The 17,979-nt window shown below is 42.2% G+C and overlaps 1 protein-coding gene across 1 annotated transcript in view; it reads right to left on the reverse strand.

Annotated features, from left to right (window-relative positions):
* The window catches only part of FRAS1 (Fraser extracellular matrix complex subunit 1), a 151,997-nt gene that overhangs the window by 63,475 nt on the left and 70,543 nt on the right, over positions 1 to 17,979 (reverse strand). The window contains exons 18-22 of the mRNA XM_075038663.1: positions 17,463 to 17,603; positions 15,083 to 15,226; positions 7,525 to 7,677; positions 4,504 to 4,650; positions 838 to 984 (exon numbers count right to left, since the gene is read on the reverse strand). Coding sequence (XP_074894764.1) covers positions 838 to 984; positions 4,504 to 4,650; positions 7,525 to 7,677; positions 15,083 to 15,226; positions 17,463 to 17,603 — 732 coding nt within the window. The remainder of the gene's footprint in view (positions 1 to 837; positions 985 to 4,503; positions 4,651 to 7,524; positions 7,678 to 15,082; positions 15,227 to 17,462; positions 17,604 to 17,979) is intronic.

The following is a 17,979-nucleotide window of genomic DNA, read 5'->3' on the forward strand; positions in this document are numbered from 1 at the left end:
AACTTGGCTGATGAGACAGACAAATGACAAGAGCAAGAAGCAGGGGAAACAAGGACTCACTGAGGTGAGCTGAACTACTCCAGTCCATGCAGCATGTCCAAGACAAAGCCAGGACAAGAGCCTTGCCTCATTCCAACACCCTAAACACCAGGCAATGTCACCTCTCTGAAGAACCACAACGCTAAGGGGACAGACGTTACTCAGTTAAGCTAGGTTCAGGTACTGAGAGAGCCAGCTAGAAATGAACACTGAACAACAAGCCATTTGTATTATATCCTAGTCTTAGTGGTGTCAGCTGCAATAAAGCCATGTTATCCTCACTTATTTCCATTATGGAACACTCTCCTTGGGAGTTCTGGAAATCTTTCAAGTCACGTGTCTTTTAAATCACTCCAAACTGTTGTTTCTGCAGTCATCCAGTGATACAGTATTTAATAAGACAGAGAGAAGCAGGTAAGTACACAAGGCCTTATAAGCACTCTAAAAAAGATTTAGCCTGGTAAGCTCACTCGTTATTCAGCTGACCCATGACTAAATGAATTGCTGGACCTGACCCTTGAAAAGTTTGCTGGCTCACTTACTAAATCATTTACAAGAGACGGATTTGCAATAATCTTGTTTCACTGAAAGGCTGAGGTATGTGACAGCAGACTGCCGAAATAAAGAAAAAACTGTAAAAACCTTGGAAGTAGCCTGTCACTGAACAACTCCCCCCCTCATGCACACTTTTTAAAGCAGGCCGCCTGCACAGATCATGCTGCAATGTGATGGATTCTTAGCCAAGGCACTTGCAATTTCTGTTTTCTTTTTTCTTTAAACCCACAATGTATTTTTCACCTCTGCAAGTCTTGCTGGAAAAATCCAGATAATACTGCTGAGCACAGCTCTCGTACTGGCATTCTCCAAACAACAGGACCTTAGCTGGATCTCTGCAAGACGTACAGCCAGTGGCTGATTCACAGCTCAGACACTGGCTGTTGCAAGCTGTGGAAAGACAAAGACAGAGAAAATAACTGTAATTACTGATGCACCAGGCAGCTGCACAAGTAAAAATGGCATTATCCTGTAGCCTTGCTACTCCTCTGTCCTCTTTGATGAGACACCTGTGGAGAGTTTTTGCTTCTTACGTTCCTTTTCACAGCCTCCAAAACGTAAAAAGCCTCCTTCCATTTGGAATAGACTGTTATGTCTCCTCACACTGCTTCTTACTCTCCTCTGGACAGGTCAGGGTAAAACACTGACCTTGAATTCAAATCCCCAAATAAGAGCTTTCCCTGATTTTCTTATTCTCTTTAAACAACCCGTGTTTCGTATGATTCCAGATTCAACTCGTAATGCACAAATTAGGAGACCATAATAGACTGCTGCAATCCAGTTAGCAAACCTTGGTGGGACCAAAGGCCCATTTAATTTCACTTAATGTTTCCACCCTTTTATTTGCACACAGTGTGAAATTCTGGAGCTGTAGGGAGCAAATAAAGATGCCAGGAAAAAATAATTCTGGGATTTACTGAATCTAGGATCAAAGTCCAGAGGTTCAGAATATTTCCACTCAGATCTTTGATGTCTAGGGTCTAAACTTCTCAGGGGGCTGTACTAACAGCCAAGTGTACTCAGTGCCGATGTCAGTGCTCTTCGCTATTTCACAGCAGAAGATTTAATAGCAATGTGCTATGAAAGACTGAGAAATATTTCCTAGCCCTTTGTCTATGCACTGAAAAGCTCACTCTGGTTCTGGTGAGACGAAACTTTACAAATATAATATGCAGAAAACTTATGGAGGTTCACATGTCCGCTTTATACAAACAACCGTAACTGCCCTGCTAGCAAGTACAATGATGGCATATGCAAAAGGGACTGCTAAATTCCCAGTAAACTACCCCTGAGTGTCACTAAATCCATACGGAGTCAGAATCTTTGCCCAGCCTCAACTCTGTACTTATGATAAATCAGAAAAAAGCTCTGGAAACACAGTCCCGAGTGTTGAAACTAAAGAATAAAGCATAGCTGGCCATTAATGGAAAAACCAAACAAAACCTCTCACAGGATTTAGCGCAACTACAGTTCAGGTGCTAAACACCAACATATTACTTGTGGTAACATGTCGGTGATATGCTAATTGTGGAATGCTAATTTAGCGATATGCTAATTGTGGAAATCCACTTGCTTTTAACTCAAGACAGAGTTTTATAACCACAAAACCTCAAAATACCAAAGTAAATGTGAAAATACCCACGTTGCTCTCATTGAAGTGAGAACCCAGTGCCCTTCAAAATAGCTACTTGTTTTAGCCCATCTAAAAAGTGTCACAGAAGGTCTGTATTTTATTGAGGTACAAATGATTTCTAACAAAAAGTTTACCTAAAGAATCTAATAACTGTTTTTAGGTGCTCTGGTGCCAGTCTGATTTCACTTAACTTAAGAGCACTACATGGAAAAATTACTATTTGTAAGTGCTACAAAAACCCAACTATTAAAAGTACGGTAAAACACTCCATGAGGTCTACATCTATAGAAATCAGGTTACCCATGAAGGCATGCCAGAACAGTAAGCAAAACCTGTATTTGAAAGCAATCCTGTTGCTTGCTTTATCAGCACGACTCCATATCTGCATTTTTAAGCCCATGAAGAACTTGTTAAGCTTTGCACTTTTCCTTGGCCAGTGCGTCACCGAGTTTAAAAATATCTCCAAGAGTCCATACATGCACTCAGCATCTCTCTGAACTTCATTCCAAACCCAAGTTCCTCAAAAGTGCAATGCAACTAAAATAAACGCTGAGGAGAGACCAAATTTTCTCAGCCTAACAGCCAACCTCCATTTAAACAATTTTCATTAGCTCTAAGTGGCAGTCTTCCAGCAGCCTAGGACAGTTTATATCTACATGGCTTATCAGCAGTACTTCACTTAAAAAGGCACAAGTGACACTTGGAATGACAAAAATCCAATGCACCAACACACTTTGCCTTGAGCCTCCTGCCACAAGGATTACATACACTTTTTTAAAAGCCATTTGCAATAAGGAGATTAGAGTAGTTGAATTTGCTTGCAAAAATCTATTTGCACTTGAGCTACTGAACCAAATCCAGGAAGGGTACAGTCCTCAGGAACATTCCACTTCTACCACAATGCCCTGAGGGAGGAGCTATCAATAGGAAAATTTTCATTAGAAAAGGGCATTTTAGTTAGGAAGGGAGGTGTTCTGGTATAATTAGCAATAAGAGAATCCATACTACAGGAGAGAACAGTGAGTATCTTGCAGAGCTTGTAGGAAACTAGTCAGGACAGTGAGAATCCCACGATTCCTTTTTTTTTTATTCATGTTTTTTTACTTTCCTTTTTTCATTATTATTGAATAGCCTTTTTTTATGTCAACAGAAGAATGGTACAAAGTCTTCCACATATTTCCTTGAACTTATGCAAGGTGTCTCCATTTCTGCTGATAAGATGGAAATAATAGTTTCAGGAGAGCCATATATTTCAACAAAAGGCAGGTAAAGCTGACAACCATATCAGCGTCCTCCTATAAGACCTCACCAGTAAAGAAATTGGGTCTAGATAGGATGACAATGATACCTATACTCAGTGCAGTGCAACAAAGTTGTTGTATCATAAATCAGGATAATTTAAATCAGGGTAATGCAGGACTTAACAAATTTGAGCGTTCAGGTTCACAGCAACCAAACCACCTAAGCACTCACTCATTTTTAGGTGTGTGTATTATAGTGGGTCAATTCAAGGAGGGTTTTTTCATATTTTTTATGTCTCTGGGCCATGTAATTTTGCATTTTGGAACATCAAGCCCAGTAATCAATGTGAGGAATAAACCAACTGACGTCAGGGCCAAAGTGAACATAGGATAATAAAAGGAAAAGAGAGGCCCTGAGAGATTCGCAAGGGATAGCAGGAATAGGATAAAACGTTACTGGACTTAACACCAGATCAGTTGTATCAGATCATTAGAAGGTAAAAATACAACAGCTCAAGTCAGTTGTGGCTGTGCCTACCACACTGTACCTTGTTCCTACTGAGGTTTCATATGTGGAAAAATGTAGCATAAATGCTATAGTCTTAATATAGCTTCCATAGCAGGTACTGGCAGGTAGTGCAGTGGGAAGGGGGTTTGCCTTAGTAAGAATTGATTAAAACTGGTCTAAACTTGTCAAGTTTTCACAAAGCCCAGAATCCACCAGTACTTTTGGCCACTTCTCTATGTACCACCTGGACAACAGGGAAGACTACACAAACTCTCCTGCAGTTTTTAACTACAGGACCCAAAGCCTCTTGTCATTTGAATAACAAAACTGCAACTGTGTTCAAATTTAAACCATGCTGTAGGCTCCGTTTCTAAGGCAGCTAATCACCTCTATCAATTCACATCGAATTTTTAGGCACTTGAAATCTTTCTTTTCCTGGCAAGAGGAACAGTAAGTGAAGGAACAAGAAAAGACATGTCGGTGAATACATTGTGGAAAGGAGAGATGGCTCGGAGAGAGACACTCACGTTTGCAGGTCTGCCTGTCATCCCTGTAGTATCCTGGGGAACAGAATGGCACACACATGCTGGTGTGGGAAAGAACCAGGCTGGTGTTGCAGGAAGAGCAGGAAAAAGGACCCCCGCCAGTGCAGGTTTTACATGAGGGGTGACACCCTGTAGAGACAGCAAGAACAAGTGTTTCTGTTCAAGGAAAAGTAGATTTTTCAGCAAGATTCACAAGGTTTAGCAGAAGCACTCTCAGATGCTGAGCATGGTGATATTGAATACCGAAAGTTCTTAAGTCTGAGCCTTTATTGGTACACAGCGCTCAGGAGCAGAAACACAGCCGAGCCAGCTTGTGACAGACAGACTAAATAGGTTCATTTGCTATTTGCGCTCTGTGTGTCATGCACACTAGCTCTCCCCACTCCTCTCCTTTCTCTCTCTTTTTACCCTTTCCTCTTCTCTTCAACTTTCCCTTCCCCTCAAGAAAAACCTACAGGATCTGGCCAAGACCTGTCTATCAGAAAGGAGTAAAAAAAAACCAAAGGGCAAGCATGTATCAGTACCTCCCTCTTATGCTTTCTCTCAACTAGTTTCAGGTCAGACTCTCTTGAGCCTGATGCGCTTTGTCCATTTAGGAATCATCTAGTGCTTTCCTGACAGCTCCACGCCTCCCTGAAGATTTACATCCATCCCTTCGGCAGGAGTTGCACAGCTGCTACCTATTCCAAGAAGCAACACTGACAGAGAACAGTCAATCTCTACGCACCCTCCCTCCGTTTCACTCATGGCTTTGTAAGCCTCTGTCATATTTCCTCCCTCTTAAGGCGTCCTGGTTTTCAGGTTGAAGCACTGTGGTCTACTCAGTTGCTCACTGTACAGAAGCTTTTCCTTCCCCACATTCAGTTCTGCTGCCCTTCCCTTCTGAGATGGGCAGAATGGCTCACAGCATGCAGCTCCTTTAGACAGCGGCAGAATGAATTCTTCTATTCCTTTTGTACTAGCACCTAACATTTGATTTGCTTTTTCAACGTTGCTGAACACTGGGATGCCATTTTCACAGGCTGATTGATCATTTCTTCAAGATCACGGCAAAGATGCCATCATGCTGTATGTGAGCTTAGAACCGGGTATCCCTGTGTGCATCATTACATCTGCCTATACCAAACTTTCATCCCTTTCTTTATTGCCCAGACACTCAGTCTTACAACATCCTTCTGCAATGCTTCATAGCCAGCAATCCCACTGACTGCCTCAAGTAAGAAAGTATATTACTATCTTTTTCTTTCCCTGCATTTTTGAAGAGATATTTTTATACCACCCCTCTTGTTTTCTTTCCCTGTTTCCTTTGTATCCCTTTATCTCCCGCTTCTTGTGCTTCTTAGTCTGATTGAAGAAATTTAAAATACCACAGTGGATGACGCCAATGTATCCTATCAATTTCTCCGAAGGGGGTACGTACTCACAAAATTATTTGTCTGTTTTATTTCTTGATAGGCCTTTACCTAAAGATTGATGCCATCGTTGCACCTATCAGGCCAAATTAATCATGAGTGCAAGTGGGCAAAGAAATCAAAGCAGCAGCTGCATTAAGTTGGGCTGGAGATCTTCAAAGCTAGCACAAAATGTAGTATGAGCTTTGACACAGTCTGAATAATGCAAAACTTCTTTTAAATGAAACCTTTATACCAAAGGGAAGAAATGTTATCCCTACGCTTAAATTTCCAGGAAGACAAAATATCTCTCTCAGGGGTCTTTCCAATTAAATGACAGAGAGTATATTTCATACATCTCTGAGATTTCATTTGTCAGAAACAGGTAAATAAACACACAGCTCCCAGAGTGCTTGAGAGAAGCTTTGAAACATTAACCAGCAGTTGTTAGACTGGATTAGTAAATGCCACTTCCCGCAAAAGGTGCATCTAAATCTTAATTCTAATGTGCAGAATTTCTTGGTTTGAGTTCTTTCTCTTAAAATAAACTGCAATACCCTTTGCTCAGCGCTGGGCTTTAACATGTCTCTGTTGGCCACGTAACAAGAAAAGCAACCTACTTCCTTCTAAGAGTCCAAGAAATATAAAGCAGCTCAGACAATGATCGGAATATGAAACCACATCGACAACAAAAACTGGAGGAGATCCAGGGATAGGTGAAGGTGCAGAAGGCTAGAGAATAAAATGTGCTATCAGTGCAACTTCACCCATGCAGCCGGAGCGCTGCATCTATCACGCCAGCCTAAAAGACTGAATGAAATTGGCTTTTTGTTTTACAAGCTGCTATGAATGATCGCTTTTTGGACCATTACTGTAGCAAGACAAGCCTCAGTGAGAGACCTTATCTAGGATGATGTTTCATCTCAGGTTGCAAACTTCCTGAGAAGTTACTACCAGCTAGCGTTCTGCCTTCTGTAAGCAGAAGTTGCATGGCCCTTCGAAGCACATATCCAGAAAGTATTTTCCAGTTTTAGCATCCCAGAACTGTGCTGGTACCACACAAATTGGAGACTTGGTGATGGGCACATAAAAAGGCTCTGTTGGAAGTCATCCTTTCTTATGCTTAAGTAGCCCATCTCTTTCTAGGAGTGATCTCAGGGTAGCTACCCTACACAGAACATAGCATACTGTCACCCTATTCTCTGTGCCACCACCTTTCAGAGATGGGATTTAACAAAGAGAGAGAGAAAAAAACTCACCTTTACCTCCTCCTCATAAGCATACTGCTGTCTGGTACTCATTACACTTATTAATTTTATTGTAACAGCGGGCTAGGTCCCAGTAGCCTCAGCACGTGCTCAGGACAGTATAGCACTGTCCGCCTCAAAGAACTTCCAGTCTGAAAGCAGGCACAGATTATGGGGAGCAAGGAGAGAGTGCTCCCAGCCAGTGGGCACAGTTATTAGCCAGGAAGGACGTGCCTAGCTCCCAGTGCAGTGTCCTGCCAGCTGGACAAAGCTTCTCTACTTAACAGGAACCATTTCATGGAACATCTCGCAAGGATCCAGGTGGTCCCTTGCAGCTACTTGAGGCCTCCGTAGGGACTACTCACTTTTGCAGGCACCGTTCTCGGCATAGTATCCCACTGGACAGTCAGGAATACAGTGATCCCCCAGGAGCAAGTGACGGGCGTTCTGGCACTTCAGACAGATGCTGCCGGTGTCCCGCAGGTTGGCCACACACTGACGGCACAAAGGGTGGCAGTCTAAAGGAAGCAGGGAATAACGGACACTGTGATCACAGGTGGACAAAACAGAACTGCTAAGGGGAAACACATTCCTGAGAGCTCAGGGAAGACATTAGGGATGTAACTTTCAGAGCCCTTTCCTGCTATCTGGTGCACAAGGGCTGGGATCAGGTGCTAAACACTGCACTTCCAGATGTCTGCAAGAGAGATGACCAGAAATTACCACATTCAAAGAGCATTCCTTTCGTCTTACCCTCATCCCCATCTTGTGCTCTTCCTGAGCATCACAATCAGAAAAGTTTTCACTTTTCCTCAGGAACCACATTCTCTGCATCTCTCCTGCCTCATTCAAGCATCCTCTTTCCCATCCTTAAGTGAGCTTCAGAAAGCTTTGTACAAAGCCAGTTCAAAGCTCTTCGTTTTCCCCAAACCCTTCTCTGATTTTAGGTGCTTCTACCCACAGGTTTATCTTTAACAAAGTATGCTGGCAGCTGTAGGCATTCATCTCCCTCTGCTCCCACTCCTGAAAAACAAAGAGCACTACCTGTACAGCTGTATGACCTTCTCCTGTAGTTCTTACTGTTCAGATTTTCCCACACAAACGAGACATGCATACCCTGAAGAGGCCACTGCAGACCTCAAAGCCAAGCCAAGAGCAGCATTTAGAGTTGCATGAGTGCCTCAAAACCTTTTCCTTTTTTCATTTTTCCCCGGGAGCACACAAGCTTGTGTCTCCTGACCTCTGCCTGAACTTAGGTGCTTCAAAAGGTTTTACAACAAGCCTTTTGTATGCACAACAGTGCAGTGTAAGGAAACCTGGAAGCCAAATTAATCCTCATTGTGGTAATTTGGAAAATTATAAAGGAAATGACAACTGTCTTGAAAGAAATGTAATAATGAGGCTTGATTTGATTACCTGGCCTCTTGTCAGATTTCTGCCGAAGGTTCAACTTTCTGTCTTTTGTCTCTTGCGACAGCATTACTACAGATTGTCAGGCAATCTAATTTTACAAGCTGAAGACAGGCTCACATTGGAGTCCAGGGGAATTCTGCATCCATACCTGCAAGACCATAATAGTGACTGGAGTCTAACCCTAGCTTGACTTCTCCTGTACGTCACACACAGATGATTCTTAGCAAACACTGGTGGAAAAGCACAGATGCAGCTCAGAAATTAATGCAATTCTGACTGCATGCAGGGATTCAAAGTCCTTAAAGCAGCTGCCTCCTCCACCTCCTGACTTTACAGGGCATATAATCTACCTAGTTTCTGCCCCACACTCTCAGCCTTGCGGATGAGAAATTAAGAGCCAGAGGGGAGGTAAAGGTATGTGAGAAGAAACGTTATGCTTAAGACAGTGACCTTGTAGGTTCTTAATCCATCACTGTCAGGACAGTTCTAAAAAAAGAAAAGCAGCACATGAGGTCATGCTCCCAAACTCAGTGACAATTCTCAAAACCTCCTCAGAGGCGTTACAGCTTACAGGGGTTACCATACTGCAGCTTCTGACTGCACAGGAGAAGAACTCAATACCCAAGGCATCATCCCATAAGTCTTTACAGACAAAGATCCCAAACCTGTGCTGATATCAGACTGGAAAGACCTGCCATCTATCTGTAGCCTCACTGAAGCCAGAAAGGATCACACGCAGGTCACCATAGAGAGCAAGGACTAAAATATCATCCAAAAGGCCCTGAGCACCGTATGTAATTTGTATGCGCAGGACTGGAGGTTGGCTGAAGAGTTTTATGCACTTATATTCAATAAAATTAACATAAATCCAATTAGTTTCTCATGCTTCCACGTTTACCTGGCAATGTGTCTACTCCCCTTATTGTTAAAATAATACTCCTCCAGTTAATCTGTTGCCGGAGCCACTGGTCTCTAATAGAGAGCTTTGGTAGATATAATAAGTAACCAAACTCACTGTGTATGGTCAATAGGTTCCATAAACAGAGCATAAAAATGAGACAGAGAAAATGTAGGGTGTCCAAATAACCTGTATCTACTGTAAATAACTAGACTCTCCCAAACTAACATTTAAAAAGCCAAGTATCTACAAAACTAGGTGCTGTTGCAGTAGAGTCTTCTCTTTACAGCCTCTATGTTTGCTCCTATATATTGAAAGAGTTCTTTTTCTCACCTACTCTTTTAGGATAAATCAGCCCCATCACTCTCTTGTTCCTCGGCAAGCCTGGAGATCAAAGAGCACACGACACCAACCCCGCCCCCCCGAACCGATGCTTATGGTGAATTTGAGGGACATTGGGGAACTAGTGAGAGAGTAAAGGAAGAACTGAAGTGCTTTGTTTTGGAAAAGATTATTTAAATTTTTCACAGCAGGCTCCCTTTGAAGCAAGGACTACCAGAAGCAAAGTGTTTTACTTATGCTTCTCAGTAATACCACACAGCCATATTCGTTTCCTACTTCTGCCTTCTCCCTGCCAATCTCCACTCCAGCACAGCTAGCAGGCAAGTTACTGCCCCTGGGCTTTGGGTTTTCAGAGGCTTCACATCCCGTGTTTGTTACAGGTCAGTGCAACGCAGTTACTTAATTCCCTTAGACTTCTTCCAGTATCCAAACCCAATTCTTCAGTGCAGCACGTCACCACCTTGCTCGTAGCCCCAATGCCTCCCTTCTCATCTTTTTGAGACTACTGACTTGCCTCCCACTGTCCAAACAAAACTTTTTCCTGCTACCCTTTCAACTGGCTCTAATTTCCTCCTCGTCAATTCATCTCTATGCAAAAAAACCCCCAACCACCTTACCTATCACTGACCTTCCTATAAAGCAATGTTCATTGTAAAGTATAATACAATTACTTACACAGATTTCCATTTCCAGAGTTATTTTACTTCCACACCCTCTTTAGCTTTCTCTTAGCAAACCAAGAAAACAATAGTGCCCTTCCTATATGGAAAGTATCTATTATAAATTGTTCACTTGTCTGTCAAGACAAAGAAGGCTGTTTGGGGAGACAAAATCATCTCTAAAGTGTTTGTGAATGCTCATAAAGGAAACCAGAGGCATTTCTACCTCTCACTTCCACCATTTGCTAAGCAATCAACCACTTGTCCTGTTTAAATACACCTCCCCTCTTAAGGGCTCTTTAGAAAAAAATTTCCTGATGCAAGTTTCGTACTACACTCTAAGGTAAAGTATGAGGTTTACAACAGAGCACTACTTTAAATCAGTACTTAAAACACCATGCAATTTACAGGCATGTCAGCATGCAAACATTCTCTAGCACCTTACAGTAAATCCAGAAAGAAAACCAATGTGGTTGATTCCGAAGGACGCCTAGCACTGACCAGGATTTTTGGTTTGATTTGGTTGTTGGAAGGGGTTTTTTGCCTCTGCTTTAAAAGACACAAAAGGGAATTTGTCACACAAACAAGTGAGGTGAACTCCTGGTGAAATGCAATCACGTTTGCAGGGATCTGCTTGCATCTTCTGAAAAGGGTGGGAGCTTCCCTACGCAGCATAAAGTGGGAAATCCAGCTGGATGGTGCCTGGCACAAATGAGCCCGCACCAAAGTAGGGAAATGATCTTCTGTTTTCCTCCTCTGGCAGCTCAGCTGTTAAATTCTGTAGAAGGTTGCATGCCAGTGACTAAGTGGAGCTAAGCCCCCAATTTCCCTCTTGCTCTGCTCAGCAAAACTCCATCTCTTTGTGATGATATCAATGTCTCGCTTAGAGTACGGCAACAGCTCATTAATTTTACAAGGAGCTGAATGTATTTCTTGTTGTCAGATTGTCCTTTCTGGAATTTTAAGAGCAAGGCAGAAAGGCTTGTTACAGGCATCCTCCTGAGTGAGCTCTTCTGGTTTATCTTGGAACATTTTCACAACTGCACACAGCCTAAGGAAGCAAGAGCCTGAGCAGCTGAACATGGGGATTGGGAGTTCCCTTTCAAGGAAGATGTAGCTGGAAGTTAAGATAGGACCCTGGGGGATACTGTATCTGTGGGTGTTTTGAGTTTCTTTTCATGTCAGCTGCCATTGTTGCTAATTCTGGTAGGTAGTCCTTTGCATCCTTTTACGCCTTAGCTGAGCACCCAGTAGAGCTCAGTCTGTGAACCCCTTGCTTCAGCCACAGCGCAGACCCTCTGCATTTTTCTAATTGCCCTTCCACCGAGTCAGGAAAAGATCAATGAGAAAGCGTCAAGATGAATGAGGAAACCTCAAGACAGGCATATGATATATTCAAATCAGAAAAGTAAAGGCAGGATTTTATGAACAGGACAACAGTTTTAGCGACTGCTATTTTTTAGACTGGTGACTGCAACATTTCCTGAAGCTGAAGTTGTCTTGGATAAGAGGGAGAGGGAAATCAAAGAGTGTTTTCGAACTGCCAAAACACAAAACACAGAAGCCCTGAGACTCAACAGGGGACTGCTAAAGCCACACATTCCTGTACATACACTTTAGCTATAAAATTAATCAATTGAGCACTCTCAAAGAAAATTGGCACAAATTCAGCATGCCCAAACCAGAGCTTAGAAAATCATTGATCTTTTGAAACTTGAGGCCATTTTGTCTTTCTTTTGTTTACATTTGAAACCTTATTTGATAAACTGCTGAAAACAAGATCTCTTTTTCTATTAGCAAGGCAAATGTTCCAATCCTCATTCAGGTAACATGTACAATAACAACATTAATTCACAGGCAACGGTTTCAAGTGACAGTTGGTTTTCTCCATCCCGTATGAAAGATTTTCCCCTGCAGGTCCATAAAGTATGACAGGTGGCTATAATGCACAGCAGTCCCTATAAGTTGTAAGAGAGTTCTGCCTGGAGGGTCGGGAATTAAAGATAAATGGGAAGATAATTGTAAAAAAATAATTGCTTTGGGAAGCAAAGGAAAAAGCTTTGTTAGATTCTGATGCAAATCATATATTATGCAAGTGTCAGGGGTTTTAATGTTCTCTTTTATGGGACAGCTGCTCTTTAACTGGTAATTAATAACTTGCAAGGGCAAATTTAGTGTTTCAATCAGTACTGAATAAGAATGAGTGAAATTTAACAACCTGGATGTGGAGCTCTTTATCTCTAGCAGAACTGGCAACACACATCCTTTGCTTAAACATCAGACATAAATTTGGCACAGAGAGCCACACACTTCAGACTGCAGATCTGAGACCCAAGCACAACTTTTTTTTTAAAGGCAACAAATAACTATGTTCCTCTACAAGGATTTTCAAAACTTCGGTTAGACAAAGAAACATCAATGCATCTATATGTGCAAGACCATGTGAACATTAAGGGTTCCCATCTTACGAGGAATAGCTGTACTGGCCTCTCGAAGGCAGGACTGACGTGAGTCACACAGCAAGACTAAGGTCAGAGCTGGGAGGTGGAAATGTGCCTCCTTATGCTCTTACTACGTTGCACCTGGAAAGCCTTCTCTCCTGTTTTGGGAGTACAGATTCAAACACTCAATACTGACATTCAGTGATGCCAGGCACTGTGAACTAAGCCTTGAAAACATGTTTCTACTTTGAGAAGGCAAGTCTCCAAACAGTGGACCATGTTCATGACCTGCAGGGCTTCGAAATAAAGCTTGTTGGTTTGCAAGGAAAGGATGCACCGCCAGACTGTAATTGCTTTGGAGGCCAGAAAGCCAGGCAAGGTTCTTTGCAGATGATTCACCACTGTCAGTGTAGTGCGCCTGGAGGTCAAACCTTGCCCTCCACATTGCCTGAGTCCATTGTTTCCAATTTCTGCTCCTCATTATTGCCAGGCACTGTGACATCTACCTAATCCCCTGGGATTTGGGGAGCACACTTATTGCGCCATGACACCTTGCCAAACTTACAGGTAACGGCAGTCTAAAAGGGATAGTTAAAGCACATAGCACACAGCAAGCAGCAGAGTAACCCCCCCTCAGAAAGAATCCTGGTTTATGATAAATGGTACTAAGTTTTTCCAATGAAATTTACAGCTGGAAGATCACATTTCCACTGGCCTTTTTTTGTAGGAAGCATAATGCAAAGTAATGGGAAAATAAGGTGGAAGAAATAAAGTGCATACAGCTATGATGTGACAGGACATTAGTAAGTATCATTGTAGCCCCTAAAATTTTACAGGGCAGAGACAGCTCTTTACGCTGAAATGCTGAACTATTTCCATACTGTAATTACTTGACTGTACGAAACATCTTGATTCCCCAACCTGATTTCTTGTATACCTAAGGAGCTGTGCAATGGTTTTAGGATATTTTCACACTCTTCAGATACTTTGTTTCCCCCCCTCCCCCCTTTGTCTCTGCAGACAAAACAATAACTGTTGTTTAAAAAGAAGATGAAGAAATGGTTCATAAAATTAATCTGTGGAGAGCAAAGAAACAAGTCTTTTATAAAAAAAGCCACAACACATATATATAAGCAAAAAGAAATCTTTGTGAAGGGGAATCATCTATATTAAATTGAAAACAATACCCTCTCAATGGATATATTTATTACATCTAATGCATTTTTCCCTTTTCTTATGATTCCTTATCTCATTTGGAACTGTTCAGCCTAGATTAAGCCTCACACACCATATCTTTTTTGATAAAGGAAAAAAATGGCCTGATAAAGCTCAGAAATTGTTGGAGCAGTTCCCAGGGTATGTTTACACATGTCTGGGTGATGGATTAAAAGCAATTTTTCTTTTTAAACAGATAAATGCAACCAGAGTCTTCTGATGATAGGCTTATGTGTGGGCACCAAGCACCCACGAAGTATAACCCCTATACAGAAATCCTATTACCTCCCAAAAATGCGCACAGCAATGCTAGCTGTGCCAGTTTTTCTTTAGGGCCCCATAAACTGCTTCTCGAATCACAAATGTTTCCTTAACTCACTTTACTGAAGCTCTGTGCAGGACCTAAGCAGCTTTCCTGGCTCTGGGTCCCCGAGGCTTGGCTCTACAGTGACAGGCAGTACGCTGTAAAGTCCAGACTGGAGCAAGACACAGATAAGCGCTTGGCCTGGCAAAGGCAAGCACATCGCCACTCAGCAGAGCAGAGCTGCAGCCCATCCTATTGTTAAGAGCGTGTTCATTATGATATTAATAAGTATATGAATGCTCTGATGATTCCCAGACATACTGGTCTATACATGTGATCTCAAGTCTTCACACCAAACCATGCAGCAGAAAACCTGGCAAAGGAGAGCCTTGTCTCTCTCTCCCTACTGCCTGCCTTACACAATTTGCAGTTGACTTCATGCAGCTCTAGTGAAAATATGTATAGCAGGAGTGGCAAGCAGCTTTGCTATATACTATGCACACTGGAGAGTTTCCTCATGGTATTTTCACCTGTGTGACATTTTACTCATAACAGGAATTCTGATTTCTTCATGGTGTGTGCTCAAGTAGCTGGTTAATGCCACAGAAAGATCACCACACTGTATGACTCATGCTGTCTCCTCTTACTTACCCACACAATATCCCACCAGGTTGAGATACTGCTCTTCCTTGCAGCTAGTTCTGCACTTTCCACTAGCTAGAGTCGCATGGGGATGGCAGGTTAAGCACTCCAAATCAGAAGGGCCACGGCACGTCTTGCAGGATGGGTGACAGGCTGGGTAAGAAAATCAACACTTGTTACGCTCTTGGTATAGTCCACCTTACACTCTCCCCTCCCGAGAAAGCCAGCCCCTATAATAATAATTTACTCCTAGAAAACACAGACATAAAATGATCTAATAGCATCAGTGACTGCAGATTTGTGGTTTGGAAGGCTCTTACATCCTCATTTTGAATAAACAAGATGACAAATGAGTTGTCAATTTAAAAATGTGATTTGTTCTCTGCATTAATCAAGGTATAGATCTATGCAAAACATAAAATATAGAGTGGCCCTTTTATTCCTCCCTCCACCATATGCTTGTGCACATAAGAGAGTGGGATGTACAGGGGACATAGAATCATAGATTCGTTTAGGTTGGAAAAGGCCTTTAAGATCATTGAGTCCAACCGTCAATGCAATACCACCATGCCCACTAAACCATGTCCTGAAGTGCCACGTCTACGCGTTTTTTGAACACCTCCAAGGATGGTAACTCCACCATTTCCCTGGTCAAATTAACAACAAAAAAAATCCATCAAAAATTAAACATCTTGGGACTGTATGAACATCACAGCGGCATGAGTTTGATATTCACGAGTGGAAAATCCAGGAATGATTTTGGCACAAAGCCCTCCCAAACTGAAACCTATAAAACCTGAATACCATGTCAGCTCATTAGCTATTCCATCTGCTAAAAGATCAACAAAAAGACTGCAGAAAAAGTGGTTAAGATTGCTTAAAAATATTTCACTCAGACTGCTTTTGCATCCTTCCACCTTTAACGACAGATGCTGTATTTCCAGGATTTCCATGCTACAGATCTGAGGGAGACAGAAATACTACGGCTAATGATCTGTAAAAAAAAAAACAAACTTAAAAGCTACTTTTAAAGCTCTTCTACGAAGAAAAGCACACAACTTCAAAAATCTCCCACCTCAGGATTTCCTCAGGCTACATACAATTGCTCACTCCCCACATAGAAGCTGGGCGTTTCGCAGCTGCCACAGCATAAGGCTCCAGTGTGTAAGACCTAGCATGTCATGTCTCACCACCTTCTCAGCTTTTCAGATATCATGCTCATGAATTCAGTGTTCAAAAGGAAGAATCAATTTTCTAGACACACCTATATTAACTGAGCGTCACTGTTCAAAAACTGCAGGAGATCTAAGCTGGCAGCATACAGAAGGATGCCTCCTTCCTGACACTGAAAGTTTGTTTCTAAGACATTTACATAAGCCTGAAAGCGCATAATGCAGCATTCAGCAGTTACCTCAGCTTTAAGGTGGCAGCGCACAACCTCAAAATTGATAAATCTTTACAAAGGCCTGCCAAATAAATGTATTTATAGAGTTGTTCCTTGGGTGAGTAAATTGAATAAATAGAGCAATGGACTTTAGAAGAGGTTTCTCTCTCTAAACTTGAGGCCCCCCAGGGAAGAGAGCAGTAAATTTCTCCTACTGCCAGAACAGATACATGGATGCCTGACCCAATTATAAAACAGCAGACAACTTTCAGATGACTTTGAAGGGACTAATTAGATTTCAAAGGCCTGTGTTTCCTCACCCATTGTACTTAGCAGCTCATAATGAATGGCGGCATACTCTAAAAGCCACCATTTTCTGCAAGTGGCAAACAGGATTTAATCATTCCAGTCACTCAGAAGGTCAGTAGTCACAGTCATCTGCTTAGATGAGATCAAACAAGCTAAATGAAGGCCACTTGTGGGCAAGGCTGAGACAAAAATAAATAATGCTGTCCCCACTACCGATCAGGCATATTCATAGATGTAATGGCTTTTCTCCTGCACCTGCAGAATTCCTTCCTTCTAAACTCAGCCCTACAGCCAAGAGTGGATTAAAAATAAAGCTAATTCATATGGACAATATTCTTATCTAGCCTAATAAAAGCAGACCATTTTTCAGCGTTGTCCAGTAAAGACTTCTTTTGCCACAGCGCACTGGCTAGGAACATCATCCAAGCCTACTGAAATGAAATGCAAAATATCTTCAGGGAAACAGTCCAGAGGAGCAAAACTGATTATAATTTATGATTCAATGTGTACGCCTCTCTCCCATTAGGAGGAGATTCCATTTCCTGAAATTGGACTATCCTATTCTCCCCTGAAAATACTTAAATAGCCTCATATAAAACTGACAGCATCTCTAATTACATTGAGAAATGCATTACAAAACGTGTATGCAATGAAATTCAGTAGTATAAACTGCAGGTGCGTGCACTATGCACTCACAGTAGCAGCGATCTTCGTGGCTGAACAGCCCCTCTGGGCACTCAGAGAGGCATCTGCCTTCAAGCAGGACGTGGGAAGACGGACAAGCCGTACAGTCCTGGGAAGTGTTCCCCACACAGCCTGCACAGGAGGAGTGGCACTCTGCAGGGAACAGAAAAAAAAAAAGAAGACAGAGAGAGTCAAATTAGTTCTAGCTTAGCTTGGTCGTTACTGTCCTAGAGTATGGCTAGACTGCTTTCTCCCCAGGGACGACAGGAAGGTATTTCCTTTACAGGATTCTCTGCTTGAGAAAGGCAGAAAGGGCAGGAGTACGAAGGCTGGATAGCACACTTCTTGAAGATAAGGAGCAACCACAGATAGCTGCATATTTAATCTTTCTTTGCACCCACACAATTCATTACTGAAATGGAAAGCTGAGATGCACAACACCGTGTAATACTGTTCACCTCCCTGTAAGAGCTCTGGGCTTCTGCAAACTTACCAGATTCTGAAATCATCTTTCACTATTACCCTACAG

The sequence above is a fragment of the Buteo buteo genome, chromosome 1 (genome assembly GCF_964188355.1).
Source record: "Buteo buteo chromosome 1, bButBut1.hap1.1, whole genome shotgun sequence".
Lineage (NCBI taxonomy): Eukaryota > Metazoa > Chordata > Aves > Accipitriformes > Accipitridae > Buteo > Buteo buteo.